Raw genomic sequence first — 21,004 nt, 5'->3', positions numbered from 1 at the left:
GTTAAAAATTTCCAAGAATAAATTTTATAAAAAAGTATAATGAAAACATTTGTTTTAAAGTTACATTTTCAGTAAATGACACCTAGCAAATATTGAGAAACACAAACACTACTTTCTGTTTTCTGCAGACCGGATGGAATAATATTTACATATGACGATGTGTGGTTCAATAATATCTATATTTTTCGTGTAGGTTTCAAAAACTAAACCTTCTCCAATATACCAATAGAAGTTCGATAGACGCAAATCGGAAGCGAATGTCGTTGAAACGAAGATATAGTGGTATTTTTCTGACTGCCGGCTTTTAAAATGCATTTGAAAGATATGAATAGAATTGACAATATCTTCGGACAACAGTTTTATTTTGAAATTGGAACAGGCTTAGATGTATATAACTACCTTGATCGTTTTCTAGAACATTTTTATCTCATTATAAGAAAACGAACCAACAGAACCATTAGAGATGTTGTATTATTTTCGGTTATACAGAGTTAGAAAGATTAGTTTAGTTGAAGAAGTTAGAATGGAAGAGAAATCCTATTGTACTAATGACCTTGCAATACGAAAGTTTACAAAATGTCATAAAAACTTTTACTTTGCAGACCAATTTGAACCGAGAAGGGTTTATGATTAATTATGTTAAGAATAACTTTCAAACGAAGGGACCAGTTACCAAAGTTAATAAAGTATAATTGTTATATTGATTAAACACATATTTTCCTTTGAACATACTATAAATTATATACAACTTACATCGAACATTTAAATGACGAGACCAAGACATGAAATAATGAGGGGTAAAAAGGCTACCCATTCACAAATATAGATAATGTTAATAAATTCAAATCAGGTCTAACATGGAATATGAAACCCACAGAATTGGCTTACTCAAAAACATTTATTTGTGGAAAACTAAGCTTTTCTCTATTCCATTATCGACAGGCCATCTTTTTGTGATTAGAGCTTCATAAACCTGAACACTGTCAGGAAAGAGGCATGCCTTATCGCCAATACGCTGATAGACTCAAAACACAAGGTACTAATTGAAAAATTACTTTTCTTTAGACCTCGTATAGAGTACCCTGAGTCATTGTGGTGCGACCCATGTCCAAAAAATAAATAAGGGGCCCAAAAAAAAAAATATTAAAAAAGGACATGGGAAAATTATTGCAACTCGATCACATAGCCATGCCAGCCTTATGAACATAAGCAAAGACTCGCCAAACAACTCAAAGCATAGAGGTCAATAATCGCAAAGAGGAAAAAGAAATGAGTTTAACACAAACTTCAGTTCAGAAAATCTCAAAGCTTGGTCGGAGTGGATGTAATCTATTTATATGACATTATTTATAACTCCAGACTAATATTCCATATACTTTTACTCATTAATGGTACGCCGCTCCAGAATATAACGCCAACAGATTTTGTGAGTGGTTGCAAATTCCGTGGATTGTCAAAATAGCTTCCAACTTTTGCACATGCGCGTAAAACATGCACAGTGCACCAACTGAGCTGCGCAAGAGGAAATCCGTCCTCAATTGCGCGAGCAATGTTTAGCGCACAGTCAGCGCTCCAATGCTGTGGATCCAGGTGCGCAAACTCACAGAATTTCACCAAACATTCTTGAATTTTTTCAGATGTCTGAGGGTTCACTAAAAAATAGCAAAAGGGGAAAATTGTGTTTTGACTTGTTTTCATTGTTACTGCAAACAATTGGATCTTTCCTTTAATTAAAGAATGAGTGGAATCGACGTGGAGAGGGTTATCAATGCTATGCACCAATTCTTTTGCAGCAAAAGGTGCATATATGATTGTAAACTCGGAAAAATCTCCATTGTAATCAAATTGAACGAGATCATCTGGGCACTCTTCCTGTAAATTATTCAAAAATGCTTCCAAAGAAGTGTAAGGATCGTTTGATAATCTTTGTGCAATAATCTCATCAAGGCGATAAAATTTGTGCTTTAAAGCATCAGTAGACTGCGCGAAAAGTTTCATCGTTTCTTTGTTATTCGTATCAATTCCGAACTTATCAAAAAATGCTTTTTGAGCAAGAAATTGCTTTCCACCGTTTTTAATATAAAGTTCGATCCATTTTTGATAAAATTTACTCGCGTAATGTGAACCCATTTCAACTCCTATATGATGGCAATGTTCTTCATTAACTTTGCTTATAGTAAACACTCCATTTTGTTCTTCAACCCTAAATTTTGCCTTGCATAGGGGATACGAACATGAATAAGTGACATATTGCTTTGGAGATCCCGTTCTTCTTCTGTATGGGACACCGCCCTTGACTTCCTGTTTAATACCAAAAGCAATAAGCTCCTCTAAGTCCACCGAAATCATAAAAATGAAGTGATTTTGAAAAGAGTTAACAAAATTCAAATCGAATGGGGGACAAACTCGCCCATTGTCACTTTTCATTAACCTTAAACTTGTAATTTTCATTATTTTTAATTAACCTTATTTCTTTCCCAATTCCTGATTTATTTTATTCACTTACTATTAAAAGTCACATTTTAATAAAATATAATAATTTATTTATAGCATTTTTTACTATACTGTAATAAAAAATTAATTATAATAAATTAAATGTTTATTAAATCAAATGTTTTCTTTGCAATAATATTTTTAATGTTGAGTAAACAATGTTGGGATCAAGTGTATCATTTTTCAGACCTTTCTGAACAGCTTCAAGCATACTGATGCATTCGACTTTTTTAAATTGTGTCATTTCTTCGAAATCTCTTGTGACTTTTTTGATAACTTTAACACTTCTCTCTGAATCCAGACCTTTAATTTGCAACTTAATCAGGAATGAAGGAACAACACTGGAATATAACTCGATGACAAGTTCATCGAGTCGAAGATTTGGTTGTACACCACTTGTATGTGCCGGATACCATTGTGTCAAATTTTTTCTGAAATTAACTTTAAAAGTACTAAGTAAGATCATGAGATATAGCAATATATGTTTAAACTAACTTATATTTTGTCATAAGACGAAATGGTGGAAGTGAGGTGAAGTCAAAAGTGACATATATTTGGCCGGCTAAATTCCCCTTTAGTTTACATGTCAAAATTACAATAAATTAATTATTTTGCTTAGCAATTAGCTATGTATTAAAACTAAAATTATTACTATTCAATTCTATACATTCAAATATTAAACAATTCAAATTTAATAACAAAGATATTACAATAAATAAAAAATGATTAAAAATGTCCCTGAAAATTTTCTGAAAGCTATCTCGTGTTTAGGTCTCAATTTTTTTAGAAATAGAAGAGTGTGGGACAAACTATCCAGTGTCACTTTTATTAACCTTATTTAAAAAATTAATAAAATAATAATAAAAAATTATTTGAATCTTTTACATTAATTGTTTCTTTTTTAAAAGTACCTTTAAAGTACAATAAACAAGATTTGAATCTATTGATCCTTGTTGCAAACTTGAATATATTGCTTCAAGCATTTTTGAGAGTAGCCCATGCTAGCTTTTATCTCTTCTTGGATACCAAACTGGAGGAGCTCCATAGTGTTGAATATCACGGGCTCCATACAACAAATTGAATAAGGTATTTCAAAATTTGAAGGAAATGGTCCATCATTGAATGTAGTGGCCGGGAATTGAATGACATACAGATAGTTTGAGGAAATTTGTTATAAATTATAATATAATTGAAGAATTAATTATCAAAACAAGTCTAAGAGCCATTTGTCAGATTTTCCCGAAATGCAAGGTTAAGATTTTAGCAGCGACTAACTTTGAGTGTACATATATAATTGTTATACTGAGTACTTTCTATCTGTGTTACTTATTTGAGTCTAAGAGCCATTTGTCAGATTTTCCCGAAATGCAAGGTTAAGATTTTAGCAGCGACTAACTTTGAGTGTACATATATAATTGTTATACTGAGTACTTTCTATCTGTGTTACTTATTTGAGTCTAAGAGCCATTTCTACCATAGAACTAGATATTGTCTCTCATTAAATATATATAACTGTAAACTGCTTAATTCATTTATCTATTTAGATAAAATTATATTTATATAAGATTTCATGTTATTATTTCATCTTTATTATTTTTTTTATTCCTTTGAAAAGTGACACTGGATAGTTTGTCCCTTTCTCGAAATAGAAAAAGATTGGATTTAACTTTCAAACATTATATATAGTTTTGTATATGGAAGCCTTTAAATACAAGTTAATGATATGGAGTTGTATTGCGAGGAAGAGGGAATCAAAGAAATTGACGAAGTTCCAGAATTTTATTCAACAATTCTTAATCAATTAACAAAAACTATACCGAAACTTATCTTACCATCCAAATCAAATCACATTACATACGGAATAAACATTTAATCTTTTACCATTAAAATTATATTTATACGTTATTTAATTTTTTACGTCTAAGTTGAATAGGATAATAGCCGAAGATATAAAGTAACTATAGTTTACAAGCTAAGGAACAAATCAGCATTGAAACTAAAAAATGCTGAAATATTATAATAAATTGAAGAAATACTGTGATAGAATACCTAGTTATACTAGATACTATTATAATATGAATTCATTTGTATTGAATATCGATAATAAAAAATCGATGAAATATTAAAATGAGAATAAATTAATAATGAGATTATAAATTAGAATTATTTCTCTTTTATTTAAAATAAAAACTTAGTTCTATTTAAATTCGATAAAGAAGTACGAAAAAGTTGTATTATACGTATGATGTTGCCCGATGTTTGGTAACACTATTGTAGAATATAAGCATATATGATAGAAAAGCAATATGCTTAATATCGAGTAATTCTAATTTTTTACGAAATTATTCAAATACGTTATTTTTTAAAATGAAAAGATAAGCATACCATTATGCAGTAGTTTGCGCACATATACTATGCTGATGAAAGTTGGTCTCTAATTCGAAACTTGAGTCTGTCAAATTGACGTTCAAGTATTAAAAAGTTGTATTATACGTATGATGTTGCCCGATGTTTGGTAACACTATTGTAGAATATAAGCATATATGATAGAAAAGCAATATGCTTAATATCGAGTAATTCTAATTTTTTACGAAATTATTCAAATACGTTATTTTTTAAAATGAAAAGATAAGCATACCATTATGCAGTAGTTTGCGCACATATACTATGCTGATGAAAGTTGGTCTCTAATTCGAAACTTGAGTCTGTCAAATTGACGTTCAAGTATTAAAAAGTTGTATTATACGTATGATGTTGCCCGATGTTTGGTAACACTATTGTAGAATATAAGCATATATGATAGAAAAGCAATATGCTTAATATCGAGTAATTCTAATTTTTTACGAAATTATTCAAATACGTTATTTTTTAAAATGAAAAGATAAGCATACCATTATGCAGTAGTTTGCGCACATATACTATGCTGATGAAAGTTGGTCTCTAATTCGAAACTTGAGTCTGTCAAATTGACGTTCCATTTTATTTTAATCGATATTCAATACAAATGAATTCATATTATAATAGTATCTAGTATAACTAGGTATTCTATCACAGTATTTCTTCAATTTATTATAATATTTCAGCATTTTTTAGTTTCAATGCTGATTTGTTCCTTAGCTTGTAAACTATAGTTACTTTATATCTTCGGCTATTATCCTATTCAACTTAGACGTAAAAAAATTAAATAACGTATAAATATAATTTTAATGGTAAAAGATTAAATGTTTATTCCGTATGTAATGTGATTTGATTTGGATGGTAAGATAAGTTTCGGTATAGTTTTTGTTAATTGATTAAGAATTGTTGAATAAAATTCTGGAACTTCGTCAATTTCTTTGATTCCTTCTTGAAGCGTTGAAATTTCTTATTGACTCTCTTTTTATAACTTTTGAAAGAAACCGTAAAAATTGTGAAACATGCTTTTTAATAAAAAACAATTTTGATGAAAGCCATAAATTAATTTAAAATTGAAATAAATTTTTGAAATCTATGATATTGAATAAAAAAATTTATAGTGTAGATATTGATATAGATATAGATGTTAATTTTAATATGATATTTGATAAAATTTTTTTTATCAAAACATACTGATAATAGGTTGACATGTAATATGATATTTTGCCTTGTAAATATATTTGGTCGGCAAAATAACCTAATTACTCTTATTTTGAGTTCACTTCCACCATTTCGTCTTGAGTGGGGGACAAACTCGCCCATTGTCACTTTTCATTAACCTTAAACTTGTAATTTTCATTATTTTTAATTAACCTTATTTCTTTCCCAATTCCTGATTTATTTTATTCACTTACTATTAAAAGTCACATTTTAATAAAATATAATAATTTATTTATAGCATTTTTTACTATACTGTAATAAAAAATTAATTATAATAAATTAAATGTTTATTAAATCAAATGTTTTCTTTGCAATAATATTTTTAATGTTGAGTAAACAATGTTGGGATCAAGTGTATCATTTTTCAGACCTTTCTGAACAGCTTCAAGCATACTGATGCATTCGACTTTTTTAAATTGTGTCATTTCTTCGAAATCTCTTGTGACTTTTTTGATAACTTTAACACTTCTCTCTGAATCCAGACCTTTAATTTGCAACTTAATCAGGAATGAAGGAACAACACTGGAATATAACTCGATGACAAGTTCATCGAGTCGAAGATTTGGTTGTACACCACTTGTATGTGCCGGATACCATTGTGTCAAATTTTTTCTGAAATTAACTTTAAAAGTACTAAGTAAGATCATGAGATATAGCAATATATGTTTAAACCAACTTATATTTTGGTTGTACACCACTTGTATGTGCCGGATACCATTGTGTCAAATTTTTTCTGAAATTAACTTTAAAAGTACTAAGTAAGATCATGAGATATAGCAATATATGTTTAAACCAACTTATATTTTGGTTGTACACCACTTGTATGTGCCGGATACCATTGTGTCAAATTTTTTCTGAAATTAACTTTAAAAGTACTAAGTAAGATCATGAGATATAGCAATATATGTTTAAACTAACTTATATTTTGGTTGTACACCACTTGTATGTGCCGGATACCATTGTGTCAAATTTTTTCTGAAATTAACTTTAAAAGTACTAAGTAAGATCATGAGATATAGCAATATATGTTTAAACAACTTATATTTTGGTTGTACACCACTTGTATGTGCCGGATACCATTGTGTCAAATTTTTTCTGAAATTAACTTTAAAAGTACTAAGTAAGATCATGAGATATAGCAATATATGTTTAAACTAACTTATATTTTGGTTGTACACCACTTGTATGTGCCGGATACCATTGTGTCAAATTTTTTCTGAAATTAACTTTAAAAGTACTAAGTAAGATCATGAGATATAGCAATATATGTTTAAACCAACTTATATTTTGGTTGTACACCACTTGTATGTGCCGGATACCATTGTGTCAAATTTTTTCTGAAATTAACTTTAAAAGTACTAAGTAAGATCATTTATTTTTGCATAATATAATGCCAATATGGTTTCTTTTGATTTTATTTCATTTATAAGCAAATCAGATTTACCCAAAAACTCCACTCCATAAGCGTTCATTTGCTAAATTAAAAAGTGACAATGGGCTAGTCTGTCCCTTTCTCATTCAAATCACATCAAAAACAAAAACACATAAAAAATATTTTATTATACTCATTCGAAATTAAAAATAATAAAATTTATATATATTAATTTCATTAAATCAAGGATAAAAATCTCACCGGAAAAATAACCTCAGTGTGATAAATTTATCACCGGAAAAATTTACAATGAAAAAACCAGAATTTTCGAAAAAGTGACACCAACTATTAAAGTTATTTTATTACTAGATTTATTTACAAATTATAAGATAATATCATTAACCGAATATATTTTTAATATAAATAAAAAACTTTTTTATACAAAAAATTACAATCAATCGATAAATATTATAAAACATTTATTCCAAAAAGATTAAGTAATAGGTGGGATCCTGCATATAATATAATTTTATGTCATAAAGTTTACAAATTTTAGATGGACCACAGTGAGAATGTGAGTGGTTAATTTAAAGGTGGTCTGATAAAGAAATCGAGGCTTACTCAACACAGCATGAAGCAGTTTCTAATACACAATCTTACTAGTCGTGTTTCGGTCGCCAGCGCTCTCATAGGGGTGCTGATTTCAAAAACCACTACTTCAAATTATTCAACAATACTCAATGCAGCATGAAGCAGCTACTACTGCTGTATCTTACTGGTAGTGTTCTTCGCTTCTTACTATCAACTCTAAAACTAGTTTGATGTATTATTTATTCATATATAAATATATACATATATAAATATATACATATATAATATATACATATATAAATATATACATATATAAATATATACATATATAAATATATAAAATATATACATATAAATATATACATATAATATATAATATATATATATATATAAATATATACATATATAAATATATACATATATATATATATATACATATATAAATGTTGTGCATGAAAATTCGGTTCACTTCACTTCTGACAAAAGTGACATATTTACATGGCAAAAATAGTTTACATGGCAAAAATATATAGGGTATTTTTTTTAAAAGTAGTTATCTTTATATATAAAAATAAAACTTTTGATATATTTGAGTAAATGATTTATTAATTTATTTATTTATTTTTTTTAAATCAAATCATATAAATATATATATATATATAATAGTGAAATAGAACAAGAGATAATTATTGATGATTAAATTGTAGACGAGGATAAAAGTTTAGATAAATTAATAAAATTAGTGTGGAATCAGACAAATTTCCCGCTGTTTGCGAAGGAATTGTTGCTATGATGTACTGATTCATGATCAGTACATCATAGCCAACAATTCCTTATACAAAGTTCAAAAACTTGGGTGCAATCAGTTCTGATTGCACCCAAGTTTTTGAACTTTCTCGAGGGAATGAAGGGTAAGAGGTATACATTATGAATATATACCTCTTACCCTTCCATTCCCTCTCTGACAGCGGGAAACTTTGTCTGAATGTTAAACTATTCGGACAAAGTTTCCCGCTGTTTGCGAAGGAATTGTTGGCTATGATGTACTGATTCATGATCAGTACATCATAGCCAACAATTCCTTATACAATGTTCAAAAACTTGGGTGCAATCAGTTCTGATTGCACCCAAGTTTTTGAACTTTCTCGAGGGAATGAAAGGGTAAGAGGTATACATTATGAATATATACCTCTTACCCTTCCATTCCCTCTCTGACAGCGGGAAACTTTGTCTGAATGTTAAACTATTCAGACAACGTTTCCCGCTGTTTGCGAAGGAATCATTTATACAAATAAACTTATAAAACACAAAATTATTATTTTATAATATAATTCTTAGATAATACATCCGATATGTAAAGTGTCAAAAATGAAGTGAACCGAATTTTCATGCATTACATATACATATATAAATATATACATATATAAATGTATACATATATAAATGTATACATATATAAATATATACATATATAAATGTATACATATATAAATGTATACATATATAAATATATACATATATATATATACATATATAAATATATACATATATAAATATACATATATAAATATATAGATATATAAATATATAGATATATAAATATATAGATATATAAATATATACATATATAAATATATACATATATAAATATATACATATATAAATATATAGATATATAAATATATAGATATATAAATATATACATATATATATATAAATATATAAATAACAAAATACAATCAAAAAATAGTGTTTGGAAATTTAAGTTTAAGTGTCACTTTTTCGTAAATTCTACCAAACTCATTTCATTAAATCAAGGTTAAAAATCTCACCGGAAAAATAACCTCAGTGTGATAAATTTATCACCGGAAAAATTTACAATAAGGTTAATACCGAAAATATCGAAAAATCAACATTTAAGGTTAATTTAAGAGTATGCACTTTTGTCACCTACTCAAAAATATCATTTTGCTTTTCAATTCGAACATAAATCTTAAATATTTTTAATTAATATCTGATTTACAGCATTATTATCCATTTATAAATCTGACAAATAAATGACAAAACCATCAGAAATAGTGTCACTTTTTGTCAAAAGTGGAGTCACGCTATTTTTCATGCACAACATTTTTTAATGGAAGCGAACAACACAGCTCCTGCTAAGGCTGTTGCCATCCAGAAGCCAGAGGTGACTGAAGAACAGTCCTCTGGCGACGAGGAAATATTGATGGGTGGCGAGAGTCCGAAGACCGAGATCAAGATCCCAGATCTCGATCACAAGCAAACGGCAAAGAAAACGGGTCCACAAGCTACTCCTCGAGTTCTACGTTTAATCAAGACCAGCCACAAGTATTTGAAGCAGCTGGAGGAGTCAAACGTAGCTCTCGAGGAACTAAAGCAGCAGATCACAAAGCAGGCGGAGGAACTACAACAGAAGAATGAGTTCATAACATTACTCAAGACCAAGCTCGACTACAAAGATGAAGAGATCTCTGATCTCAGATCTCGAGTTGATCAGTTGGGAAGGCAGTCTGATATGTGGCACGAACGCTTCATTACTGCAAACTCATCATACAAAGAAAGAAGCCACTTGTTGACTACTGTAATTAAATACTTATCTTTATAAAAAAATATCATTTTTTTTCCAGTGAAAAAAAGTATTTATTCTTAACTGTTTGTGGGGATCTTTAGAAGTTACCAAGGCACCAGACTGCGTGCTTCAATTCTTTGTTCTATTGCATACTCGATCATTTTCATTGTTCTCTTCGTTCTTTGTATTTGCGAGTATTGCTTACTTATAATGTGATCTTGGTTTCTTATGATCTTTGTCATGATCTCGATCCTCTTCTGGATCCTTTGTCTCTTATCAGTTGGAACATCATCCATATCAATTGGTGCGAATAAGAATCCCCCAGTTGTACGTCAGGCTGTTTCTTCGCCACTAAAGGCACGTCTCATTATGGCGTCCATAATAATTAGTGCCCGTATAGTGTCACTTTTTCATTGTGCCGGTGCCTGTAGCTGTAGGCTACAGGCGACGCACAATGTATACTGTACTGAGATGGATGTTTAATATTTGTGAGTGAGAATGCAAGCAGGAGTTTGGTACTTTAAGGCTAGGTTGAGATAGATTTCCCATTATATTATCTGTGAATATTTGTTTGAAAATTCAAGATATAAAAATATATTATCAAAAAATTTTATATTTTTAAATACAATAGGGTGGAAGTATAGTACGATGAGATAGCAATGATATATTTTATAATGGGAGGTAATCTGAAGATAAGTAGCAAATTTTATGCGATTTTGATTGGGAGTTGGAGGGTGTGAGTACTATAGCATGTAATAGTATCTCACACCCTCCAATTCTTCCTATGGCGCCGAAAAATTTTTGGTGAAATGCGACGACATTTCACCAAAAATTTTCGGTGCCATATAGAGAACTATAGTCTGCGAGGTACTGATTCTATCTATGTACCTCGCAGACCATAGTTCTCAGCCAAAATGTCAAAAATTTTGGAAATTCGAAATAATTTTTTTGAGAAAAAATTAACCGTTTAACATTGCCAAAAATCTAAAAAACTCACAATTTTTTTAAATTGATAACCCTCAAACCGTTTCCAATCAATAATTTGAGAGTCTATATGATAATGTAAAAGTTAAAACATTCAAGTATTTAAGTATTTCTTTAAAATATTAAGTTTTTTATTTTTCCAATAAAATTCTAATATCAAATATTTTTATTTAACGATTAATTTTATTTATATTTTTATAGTTTTTTTAAGAAAAAATATTGTTAGGGTTTTATGGATTTTCAATTAATATACAAGATAATTCATGAATGTATATATTTCCAAGTTTTTAAGGACGCAACACTTTACATTTGTAAACTGTCAAAAATGAAGTCACGCTATTTTTCATGCATTACACTGTTCCCAAAAGAACAGGCTTTAACAAATCGAAAGTGAGGAACTCCATCACTCCTGATCTTGAGGAAACGGAGTTCTGGAGCTCCTGAAGAGGTAGAATGGCTGCCTTATTCTTCTGATCAGCAGAGGCCCTTTACCATTTGGGCCTCTGCTGATACAGATTCAGGAGCTCCGGAGCTCCCTTTCGTAGGATTGGGAGCTCTGGAGCTCCTGAAAAGCAGAAGGCTGCTTTGATCTTAAATCAGCAGAGGCCCAAATGGTAAAGGGCCTCTGCTGATACAGATTCAGGAGCTCCGGAGCTCCCTTTCGTAGGGATTGGGAGCTCTGGAGCTCCTGTAAGGGAATAAGGTCTCTCACACAACCATTAAATTTTTTTTGAAACACGTCCCCTGCAATTGCACTGTATGTCAAAAAACTACTTTACAAAATGGTGGCAATTTGGCCGCACAATTTTGTAGTCTTCCCAAAAAATCCCTAATTTTAATTTCAGATGAAATCTCGCAAAATAACATTGTTTTAACCATATAAATATATATATATTATATATTGTATAGTGATTTTTAAATATTTTTATGAGTAAAATCGAGAGTGAGGAAATGTGGACTACAAAAAACGATAGAAATGAATAGTTTACATGGAAATTCTATACTTACAAGTATTCAATGTCACTTTTGTGCTCGAGATTTTGATTCTAGTATACTATGTATTTGTTAGCTCATTGTAAAGTTGTGGTGAAAATTGAAATAAATAAATAATAAATAAATAAATAAATAAATAAATAAATAAATAAATAAATAAATAATAAATAAATAAATAATAAATAAATAAATAAATAAATAAATAAATAAATAAATAAATAAATAAATAAATAATAAATAAATAAATAAATAAATAAATAATAAATAAATAAATAAATAAATAAATAAATAAATAAATAAATAAATAAATAAATAAATAATAAATAAATAAATAAATAAATAAATAAATAAATAAATAATAAATAATAAATAAATAAATAAATAAATAAATAAATAAATAAATAAATAAATAAATAAATAAATAAATAAATAAATAAATAAATAAATAAATAAATAAATAAATAAATAAATAAATAAATAAATAAATAAATAAAAATAAATAAATAAATAAATAAATAAATAAATAAATAAAAACATAACATTCTTGTTTATCTCATCATATGGTTCATATTTTCGCGTTCTGAAAGCAGAAAACGAATTTTTGGAATGCAAAGATTCCGAATCATACGGAATAGAAAATAGACGATCTATCAAGTAGTAAACTATATAGTATTATAAAAATGAAAAACTATTTTTTCATAGAAAAATAAAAAATAACGTATATTTTCAGTGGAGAATCCGGTCCTGGGAACAATGAAATACGAAGCCCTGACCAAAGTATAGTCTGGGCCTGCAAGTACAATCCTCATGACCGAACTTCCAAAAATCTCCCAAATTCTTGATTGTCTCTTGGGAGCTCGGTCATGTGGAACAAAATATTCATCAATATCATTCAGACAAAATCATTCCTACCGTTTTTAGCCATTTAAGAGCGAGATTTTTCGCTGACTTTGTGATTGAAAAAGTCAAACGAAGAATTACGCTCTTAAATGACTATAGAACTAGAACAACTATCGACAAGATACAAATGGCATGTAATGCATGAAAAATAGCGTGACTTCATTTTTGACAGTTTACAAATGTAAAGTGTTGCGTCCTTAAAAACTTGGAAATATATACATTCATGAATTATCTTGTATATTAATTGAAAATCCATAAAACCCTAACAATATTTTTTCTTAAAAAAACTATAAAAATATAAATAAAATTAATCGTTAAATAAAAATATTTGATATTAGAATTTTATTGGAAAAATAAAAAACTTAATATTTTAAAGAAATACTTAAATACTTGAATGTTTTAACTTTTACATTATCATATAGACTCTCAAATTATTGATTGGAAACGGTTTGAGGGTTATCAATTTAAAAAAATTGTGAGTTTTTTAGATTTTTGGCAATGTTAAACGGTTAATTTTTTCTCAAAAAAATTATTTCGAATTTCCAAAATTTTTGACATTTTGGCTGAGAACTATGGTCTGCGAGGTACATAGATAGAATCAGTACCTCGCAGACTATAGTTCTCTATATGGCACCGAAAATTTTTGGTGAAATGTCGTCGCATTTCACCAAAAATTTTTCGGCGCCATAGGAAGAATTGGAGGGTGTGAGATACTATTACATGCTATAGTACTCACACCCTCCAACTCCCAATCAAAATCGCATAAAATTTGCTACTTATCTTCAGATTACCTCCCATTATAAAATATATCATTGCTATCTCATCGTACTATACTTCCACCCTATTGTATTTAAAAATATAAAATTTTTTGATAATATATTTTTATATCTTGAATTTTCAAACAATATATTCACAGATAATATAATGGGAAATCTATCTCAACCTAGCCTTAAAGTACCAAACTCCTGCTTGCATTCTCACTCACAAATATTAAACATCCATCTCCAAAAAACTAAATTCTTCACAATTTTTTTTAAAATTGAGAACATAAAAAACGTATGCATTCAATAATTTAAGATACTAACAAATATTACAAACTTCAAAATATCAGATATTAACGTTTTTCAATTAAAAAAAATATCGAGATTGGGACAAAGTTGCAATTCGGCACTTTTTGTAAAAAAATGGGGTCATACTCATAATGAATAGAGACTTATAGCCAAGTCTTGATATCATGCAGGGAGAATATACATTGATAAGCAATTATATTTTATAGTAGTAGTATTCAGAAATTCTTACAATTTACAATACAATTTTCAAAAATGGATAAAGACTTATAGCCAAGTCTTGATATCATGCAGGGAGAATATACATTGATAAGCAATTATATTTTATAGTAGTAGTATTCAGAAATTCTTACAATTTACAATACAATTTTCAAAAATGGATAAAGACTTATAGCCAAGTCTTGATATCATGCAGGGAGAATATACATTGATAAGCAATTATATTTTATAGTAGTAGTATTCAGAAATTCTTACAATTTACAATACAATTTTCAAAAATGGATAAAGACTTATAGCCAAGTCTTGATATCATGCAGGGAGAATATACATTGATAAGCAATTATATTTTATAGTAGTAGTATTCAGAAATTCTTACAATTTACAATACAATTTTCAAAAATGGATAAAGACTTATAGCCAAGTCTTGATATCATGCAGGGAGACTCTCTACAAATACAAAAATTGATTATCATAAGGAAATACAAATTTATCAATTTTCATGTGAAAATTACATAAATTTGTTCTCCAATAAATAGCAATAATACTTTGAATGTTATATTAAGTAATATAGCTTCAGGTAAATAAGCTTACACTTCAAAAATATACTGTTTATTCATTAATTTTAAAAAAAGTCCAAATTATCTAATCTTGCTTACTCTTCCTTTAAACTTCTTTGTGCCAAATTTAATATTGCCTTCAAAGATGGAATAAGGACACTAGGTTCAATCCTTCGGCTTTCGACAATTTCCAAAATGTGTTGAATTAATTTCAAACATTCATCGTGTTTTGAAGCTCTTTGCTCAACAATCTGATTATCTGCCCTTGTAAGAATTCTTACTGCTCTTTTTTCATTCAAAACATTAGCGACTTGAACCTTAATAATCACATTTGGAATCACAACAGTGATGAGAGTTATGACGATGTCATCAATGCGCTCATTTTTCTTACCCAAGAAAAATGTTTGCTTTAATTGATGAAAGTGTGATTCCGCAATGTTATTCGTGGAATCACCTTCTCCACGATATAACATCATCCAATGTTCTTTGGTTCTTCTCCATTGTTTATCGAAATACTTCAAAGCGCGCGGTTCTTCTTCTTCTAACATTGTTGTCAAGAACTCATATGTTTCATCAGACTCTTCAGCCAGCTTTTCTGCATTCGTTGCATCTGCACGTAATGTCAAAAAGTCCAGTGCTAAATAGAAGTTCTCAAAATTCCGTGGATTGTCAAAATAGCTTCCAACTTTTGCACATGCGCGTAAAACATGCACAGTGCACCAACTGAGCTGCGCAAGAGGAAATCCGTCCTCAATTGCGCGAGCAATGTTTAGCGCACAGTCAGCGCTCCAATGCTGTGGATCCAGGTGCGCAAACTCACAGAATTTCACCAAACATTCTTGAATTTTTTCAGATGTCTGAGGGTTCACTAAAAAATAGCAAAAGGGGAAAATTGTGTTTTGACTTGTTTTCATTGTTACTGCAAACAATTGGATCTTTCCTTTAATTAAAGAATGAGTGGAATCGACGTGGAGAGGGTTATCAATGCTATGCACCAATTCTTTTGCAGCAAAAGGTGCATATATGATTGTAAACTCGGAAAAATCTCCATTGTAATCAAATTGAACGAGATCATCTGGGCACTCTTCCTGTAAATTATTCAAAAATGCTTCCAAAGAAGTGTAAGGATCGTTTGATAATCTTTGTGCAATAATCTCATCAAGGCGATAAAATTTGTGCTTTAAAGCATCAGTAGACTGCGCGAAAAGTTTCATCGTTTCTTTGTTATTCGTATCAATTCCGAACTTATCAAAAAATGCTTTTTGAGCAAGAAATTGCTTTCCACCGTTTTTAATATAAAGTTCGATCCATTTTTGATAAAATTTACTCGCGTAATGTGAACCCATTTCAACTCCTATATGATGGCAATGTTCTTCATTAACTTTGCTTATAGTAAACACTCCATTTTGTTCTTCAACCCTAAATTTTGCCTTGCATAGGGGATACGAACATGAATAAGTGACATATTGCTTTGGAGATCCCGTTCTTCTTCTGTATGGGACACCGCCCTTGACTTCCTGTTTAATACCAAAAGCAATAAGCTCCTCTAAGTCCACCGAAATCATAAAAATGAAGTGATTTTGAAAAGAGTTAACAAAATTCAAATCGAATGGGGGACAAACTCGCCCATTGTCACTTTTCATTAACCTTAAACTTGTAATTTTCATTATTTTTAATTAACCTTATTTCTTTCCCAATTCCTGATTTATTTTATTCACTTACTATTAAAAGTCACATTTTAATAAAATATAATAATTTATTTATAGCATTTTTTACTATACTGTAATAAAAAATTAATTATAATAAATTAAATGTTTATTAAATCAAATGTTTTCTTTGCAATAATATTTTTAATGTTGAGTAAACAATGTTGGGATCAAGTGTATCATTTTTCAGACCTTTCTGAACAGCTTCAAGCATACTGATGCATTCGACTTTTTTAAATTGTGTCATTTCTTCGAAATCTCTTGTGACTTTTTTGATAACTTTAACACTTCTCTCTGAATCCAGACCTTTAATTTGCAACTTAATCAGGAATGAAGGAACAACACTGGAATATAACTCGATGACAAGTTCATCGAGTCGAAGATTTGGTTGTACACCACTTGTATGTGCCGGATACCATTGTGTCAAATTTTTTCTGAAATTAACTTTAAAAGTACTAAGTAAGATCATGAGATATAGCAATATATGTTTAAACTAACTTATATTTTGTCATAAGACGAAATGGTGGAAGTGAGGTGAAGTCAAAAGTGACATATATTTGGCCGGCTAAATTCCCCTTTAGTTTACATGTCAAAATTACAATAAATTAATTATTTTGCTTAGCAATTAGCTATGTATTAAAACTAAAATTATTACTATTCAATTCTATACATTCAAATATTAAACAATTCAAATTTAATAACAAAGATATTACAATAAATAAAAAAATGATTAAAAATGTCCCTGAAAATTTTCTGAAAGCTATCTCGTGTTTAGGTCTCAATTTTTTTAGAAATAGAAGAGTGTGGGACAAACTATCCAGTGTCACTTTTATTAACCTTATTTAAAAAATTAATAAAATAATAATAAAAAATTATTTGAATCTTTTACATTAATTGTTTCTTTTTTAAAAGTACCTTTAAAGTACAATAAACAAGATTTGAATCTATTGATCCTTGTTGCAAACTTGAATATATTGCTTCAAGCATTTTTGAGAGTAGCCCATGCTAGCTTTTATCTCTTCTTGGATACCAAACTGGAGGAGCTCCATAGTGTTGAATATCACGGGCTCCATACAACAAATTGAATAAGGTATTTCAAAATTTGAAGGAAATGGTCCATCATTGAATGTAGTGGCCGGGAATTGAATGACATACAGATAGTTTGAGGAAATTTGTTATAAATTATAATATAATTGAAGAATTAATTATCAAAACAAGTCTAAGAGCCATTTGTCAGATTTTCCCGAAATGCAAGGTTAAGATTTTAGCAGCGACTAACTTTGAGTGTACATATATAATTGTTATACTGAGTACTTTCTATCTGTGTTACTTATTTGAGTCTAAGAGCCATTTGTCAGATTTTCCCGAAATGCAAGGTTAAGATTTTAGCAGCGACTAACTTTGAGTGTACATATATAATTGTTATACTGAGTACTTTCTATCTGTGTTACTTATTTGAGTCTAAGAGCCATTTGTCAGATTTTCCCGAAATGCAAGGTTAAGATTTTAGCAGCGACTAACTTTGAGTGTACATATATAATTGTTATACTGAGTACTTTCTATCTGTGTTACTTATTTGAGTCTAAGAGCCATTTCTACCATAGAACTAGATATTGTCTCTCATTAAATATATATAACTGTAAACTGCTTAATTCATTTATCTATTTAGATAAAATTATATTTATATAAGATTTCATGTTATTATTTCATCTTTATTATTTTTTTTATTCCTTTGAAAAGTGACACTGGATAGTTTGTCCCTTTCTCGAAATAGAAAAAGATTGGATTTAACTTTCAAACATTATATATAGTTTTGTATATGGAAGCCTTTAAATACAAGTTAATGATATGGAGTTGTATTGCGAGGAAGAGGGAATCAAAGAAATTGACGAAGTTCCAGAATTTTATTCAACAATTCTTAATCAATTAACAAAAACTATACCGAAACTTATCTTACCATCCAAATCAAATCACATTACATACGGAATAAACATTTAATCTTTTACCATTAAAATTATATTTATACGTTATTTAATTTTTTACGTCTAAGTTGAATAGGATAATAGCCGAAGATATAAAGTAACTATAGTTTACAAGCTAAGGAACAAATCAGCATTGAAACTAAAAAATGCTGAAATATTATAATAAATTGAAGAAATACTGTGATAGAATACCTAGTTATACTAGATACTATTATAATATGAATTCATTTGTATTGAATATCGATAATAAAAAATCGATGAAATATTAAAATGAGAATAAATTAATAATGAGATTATAAATTAGAATTATTTCTCTTTTATTTAAAATAAAAACTTAGTTCTATTTAAATTCGATAAAGAAGTACGAAAAAGTTGTATTATACGTATGATGTTGCCCGATGTTTGGTAACACTATTGTAGAATATAAGCATATATGATAGAAAAGCAATATGCTTAATATCGAGTAATTCTAATTTTTTACGAAATTATTCAAATACGTTATTTTTTAAAATGAAAAGATAAGCATACCATTATGCAGTAGTTTGCGCACATATACTATGCTGATGAAAGTTGGTCTCTAATTCGAAACTTGAGTCTGTCAAATTGACGTTCAAGTATTAAAAAGTTGTATTATACGTATGATGTTGCCCGATGTTTGGTAACACTATTGTAGAATATAAGCATATATGATAGAAAAGCAATATGCTTAATATCGAGTAATTCTAATTTTTTACGAAATTATTCAAATACGTTATTTTTTAAAATGAAAAGATAAGCATACCATTATGCAGTAGTTTGCGCACATATACTATGCTGATGAAAGTTGGTCTCTAATTCGAAACTTGAGTCTGTCAAATTGACGTTCAAGTATTAAAAAGTTGTATTATACGTATGATGTTGCCCGATGTTTGGTAACACTATTGTAGAATATAAGCATATATGATAGAAAAGCAATATGCTTAATATCGAGTAATTCTAATTTTTTACGAAATTATTCAAATACGTTATTTTTTAAAATGAAAAGATAAGCATACCATTATGCAGTAGTTTGCGCACATATACTATGCTGATGAAAGTTGGTCTCTAATTCGAAACTTGAGTCTGTCAAATTGACGTTCCATTTTATTTTAATCGATATTCAATACAAATGAATTCATATTATAATAGTATCTAGTATAACTAGGTATTCTATCACAGTATTTCTTCAATTTATTATAATATTTCAGCATTTTTTAGTTTCAATGCTGATTTGTTCCTTAGCTTGTAAACTATAGTTACTTTATATCTTCGGCTATTATCCTATTCAACTTAGACGTAAAAAAATTAAATAACGTATAAATATAATTTTAATGGTAAAAGATTAAATGTTTATTCCGTATGTAATGTGATTTGATTTGGATGGTAAGATAAGTTTCGGTATAGTTTTTGTTAATTGATTAAGAATTGTTGAATAAAATTCTGGAACTTCGTCAATTTCTTTGATTCCTTCTTGAAGCGTTGAAATTTCTTATTGACTCTCTTTTTATAACTTTTGAAAGAAACCGTAAAAATTGTGAAACATGCTTTTTAATAAAAAAACAATTTTGATGAAAGCCATAAATTAATTTAAAATTGAAATAAATTTTTGAAATCTATGATATTGAATAAAAAAATTTATAGTGTAGATATTGATATAGATATAGATGTTAATTTTAATATGATATTTGATAAAATTTTTTTTATCAAAACATACTGATAATAGGTTGACATGTAATATGATATTTTGCCTTGTAAATATATTTGGTCGGCAAAATAACCTAATTACTCTTATTTTGAGTTCACTTCCACCATTTCGTCTTGAGTGGGGGACAAACTCGCCCATTGTCACTTTTCATTAACCTTAAACTTGTAATTTTCATTATTTTTAATTAACCTTATTTCTTTCCCAATTCCTGA

At 28.7% G+C, this 21,004-nt stretch overlaps 2 protein-coding genes across 2 annotated transcripts, besides 28 other annotated features; one reads left to right on the top strand and one right to left on the bottom strand.

The window, feature by feature from the left end:
* Window positions 1-1,438: 1,438 nt before the first annotated feature.
* Window positions 1,439-2,391: a mobile genetic element.
* On the bottom strand, window positions 1,753-2,349 carry TVAGG3_0064770 (uncharacterized protein; the record flags this gene model as incomplete). Its single annotated transcript, XM_051221515.1, has 1 exon — window positions 1,753-2,349. A coding segment is annotated over one exon (597 nt), but the record flags the coding sequence as incomplete, so codon positions are not given.
* Window positions 2,392-2,428: a terminal%2Cinverted (terminal inverted repeat of MuDR-5/MuDR-7_TvMULE4 transposon ID:TVAGG3_0064750).
* Window positions 2,392-2,998: a mobile genetic element.
* Window positions 2,999-3,288: 290 nt separating this feature from the next.
* Window positions 3,289-4,135: a mobile genetic element.
* Window positions 4,136-4,486: 351 nt separating this feature from the next.
* Window positions 4,487-4,536: a mobile genetic element.
* Window positions 4,487-4,536: a terminal%2Cinverted (terminal inverted repeat of ISTv2 transposon ID:TVAGG3_0064730).
* A 1,074-nt stretch (window positions 4,537-5,610) lies between these two features.
* Window positions 5,611-5,639: a mobile genetic element.
* Window positions 5,611-5,639: a terminal%2Cinverted (terminal inverted repeat of ISTv1 transposon ID:TVAGG3_0064720).
* A 548-nt stretch (window positions 5,640-6,187) lies between these two features.
* Window positions 6,188-6,224: a terminal%2Cinverted (terminal inverted repeat of MuDR-5_TvMULE4 transposon ID:TVAGG3_0064710).
* Window positions 6,188-7,624: a mobile genetic element.
* Window positions 7,587-7,624: a terminal%2Cinverted (terminal inverted repeat of MuDR-5_TvMULE4 transposon ID:TVAGG3_0064710).
* Window positions 7,625-7,815: a mobile genetic element.
* Window positions 7,816-8,821: 1,006 nt separating this feature from the next.
* Window positions 8,822-9,351: a mobile genetic element.
* A 6-nt stretch (window positions 9,352-9,357) lies between these two features.
* Window positions 9,358-9,402: a mobile genetic element.
* Window positions 9,358-9,402: a terminal%2Cinverted (terminal inverted repeat of LTR141 transposon ID:TVAGG3_0064680).
* A 471-nt stretch (window positions 9,403-9,873) lies between these two features.
* Window positions 9,874-10,027: a mobile genetic element.
* A 178-nt stretch (window positions 10,028-10,205) lies between these two features.
* TVAGG3_0064660 (single helix bin domain-containing protein) lies at window positions 10,206-10,697 on the top strand (the record flags this gene model as incomplete). Its single annotated transcript, XM_001285876.1, has 1 exon — window positions 10,206-10,697. One exon carries the CDS (start codon window positions 10,206-10,208, stop codon window positions 10,695-10,697), a length of 492 nt encoding a protein of 163 aa, XP_001285877.1.
* Window positions 10,698-12,077: 1,380 nt separating this feature from the next.
* Window positions 12,078-12,392: a mobile genetic element.
* Window positions 12,393-13,208: 816 nt separating this feature from the next.
* Window positions 13,209-13,370: a mobile genetic element.
* Window positions 13,371-14,680: 1,310 nt separating this feature from the next.
* Window positions 14,681-16,988: a mobile genetic element.
* Window positions 16,989-17,025: a terminal%2Cinverted (terminal inverted repeat of MuDR-5/MuDR-7_TvMULE4 transposon ID:TVAGG3_0064620).
* Window positions 16,989-17,595: a mobile genetic element.
* A 291-nt stretch (window positions 17,596-17,886) lies between these two features.
* Window positions 17,887-18,854: a mobile genetic element.
* Window positions 18,855-19,205: 351 nt separating this feature from the next.
* Window positions 19,206-19,255: a mobile genetic element.
* Window positions 19,206-19,255: a terminal%2Cinverted (terminal inverted repeat of ISTv2 transposon ID:TVAGG3_0064600).
* A 1,074-nt stretch (window positions 19,256-20,329) lies between these two features.
* Window positions 20,330-20,358: a mobile genetic element.
* Window positions 20,330-20,358: a terminal%2Cinverted (terminal inverted repeat of ISTv1 transposon ID:TVAGG3_0064590).
* A 549-nt stretch (window positions 20,359-20,907) lies between these two features.
* Window positions 20,908-20,944: a terminal%2Cinverted (terminal inverted repeat of MuDR-5_TvMULE4 transposon ID:TVAGG3_0064580).
* Window positions 20,908-21,004: part of a mobile genetic element that runs on past the window's edge.

Source organism: Trichomonas vaginalis, chromosome IV (assembly GCF_026262505.1).
Source record: "Trichomonas vaginalis G3 chromosome IV, whole genome shotgun sequence".
Taxonomy (NCBI): Eukaryota; Parabasalia; order Trichomonadida; family Trichomonadidae; genus Trichomonas; species Trichomonas vaginalis.
The sequence above is the reverse complement of the archived record's forward strand: the minus strand, read 5'-3'. Positions and strand labels throughout refer to the sequence as shown.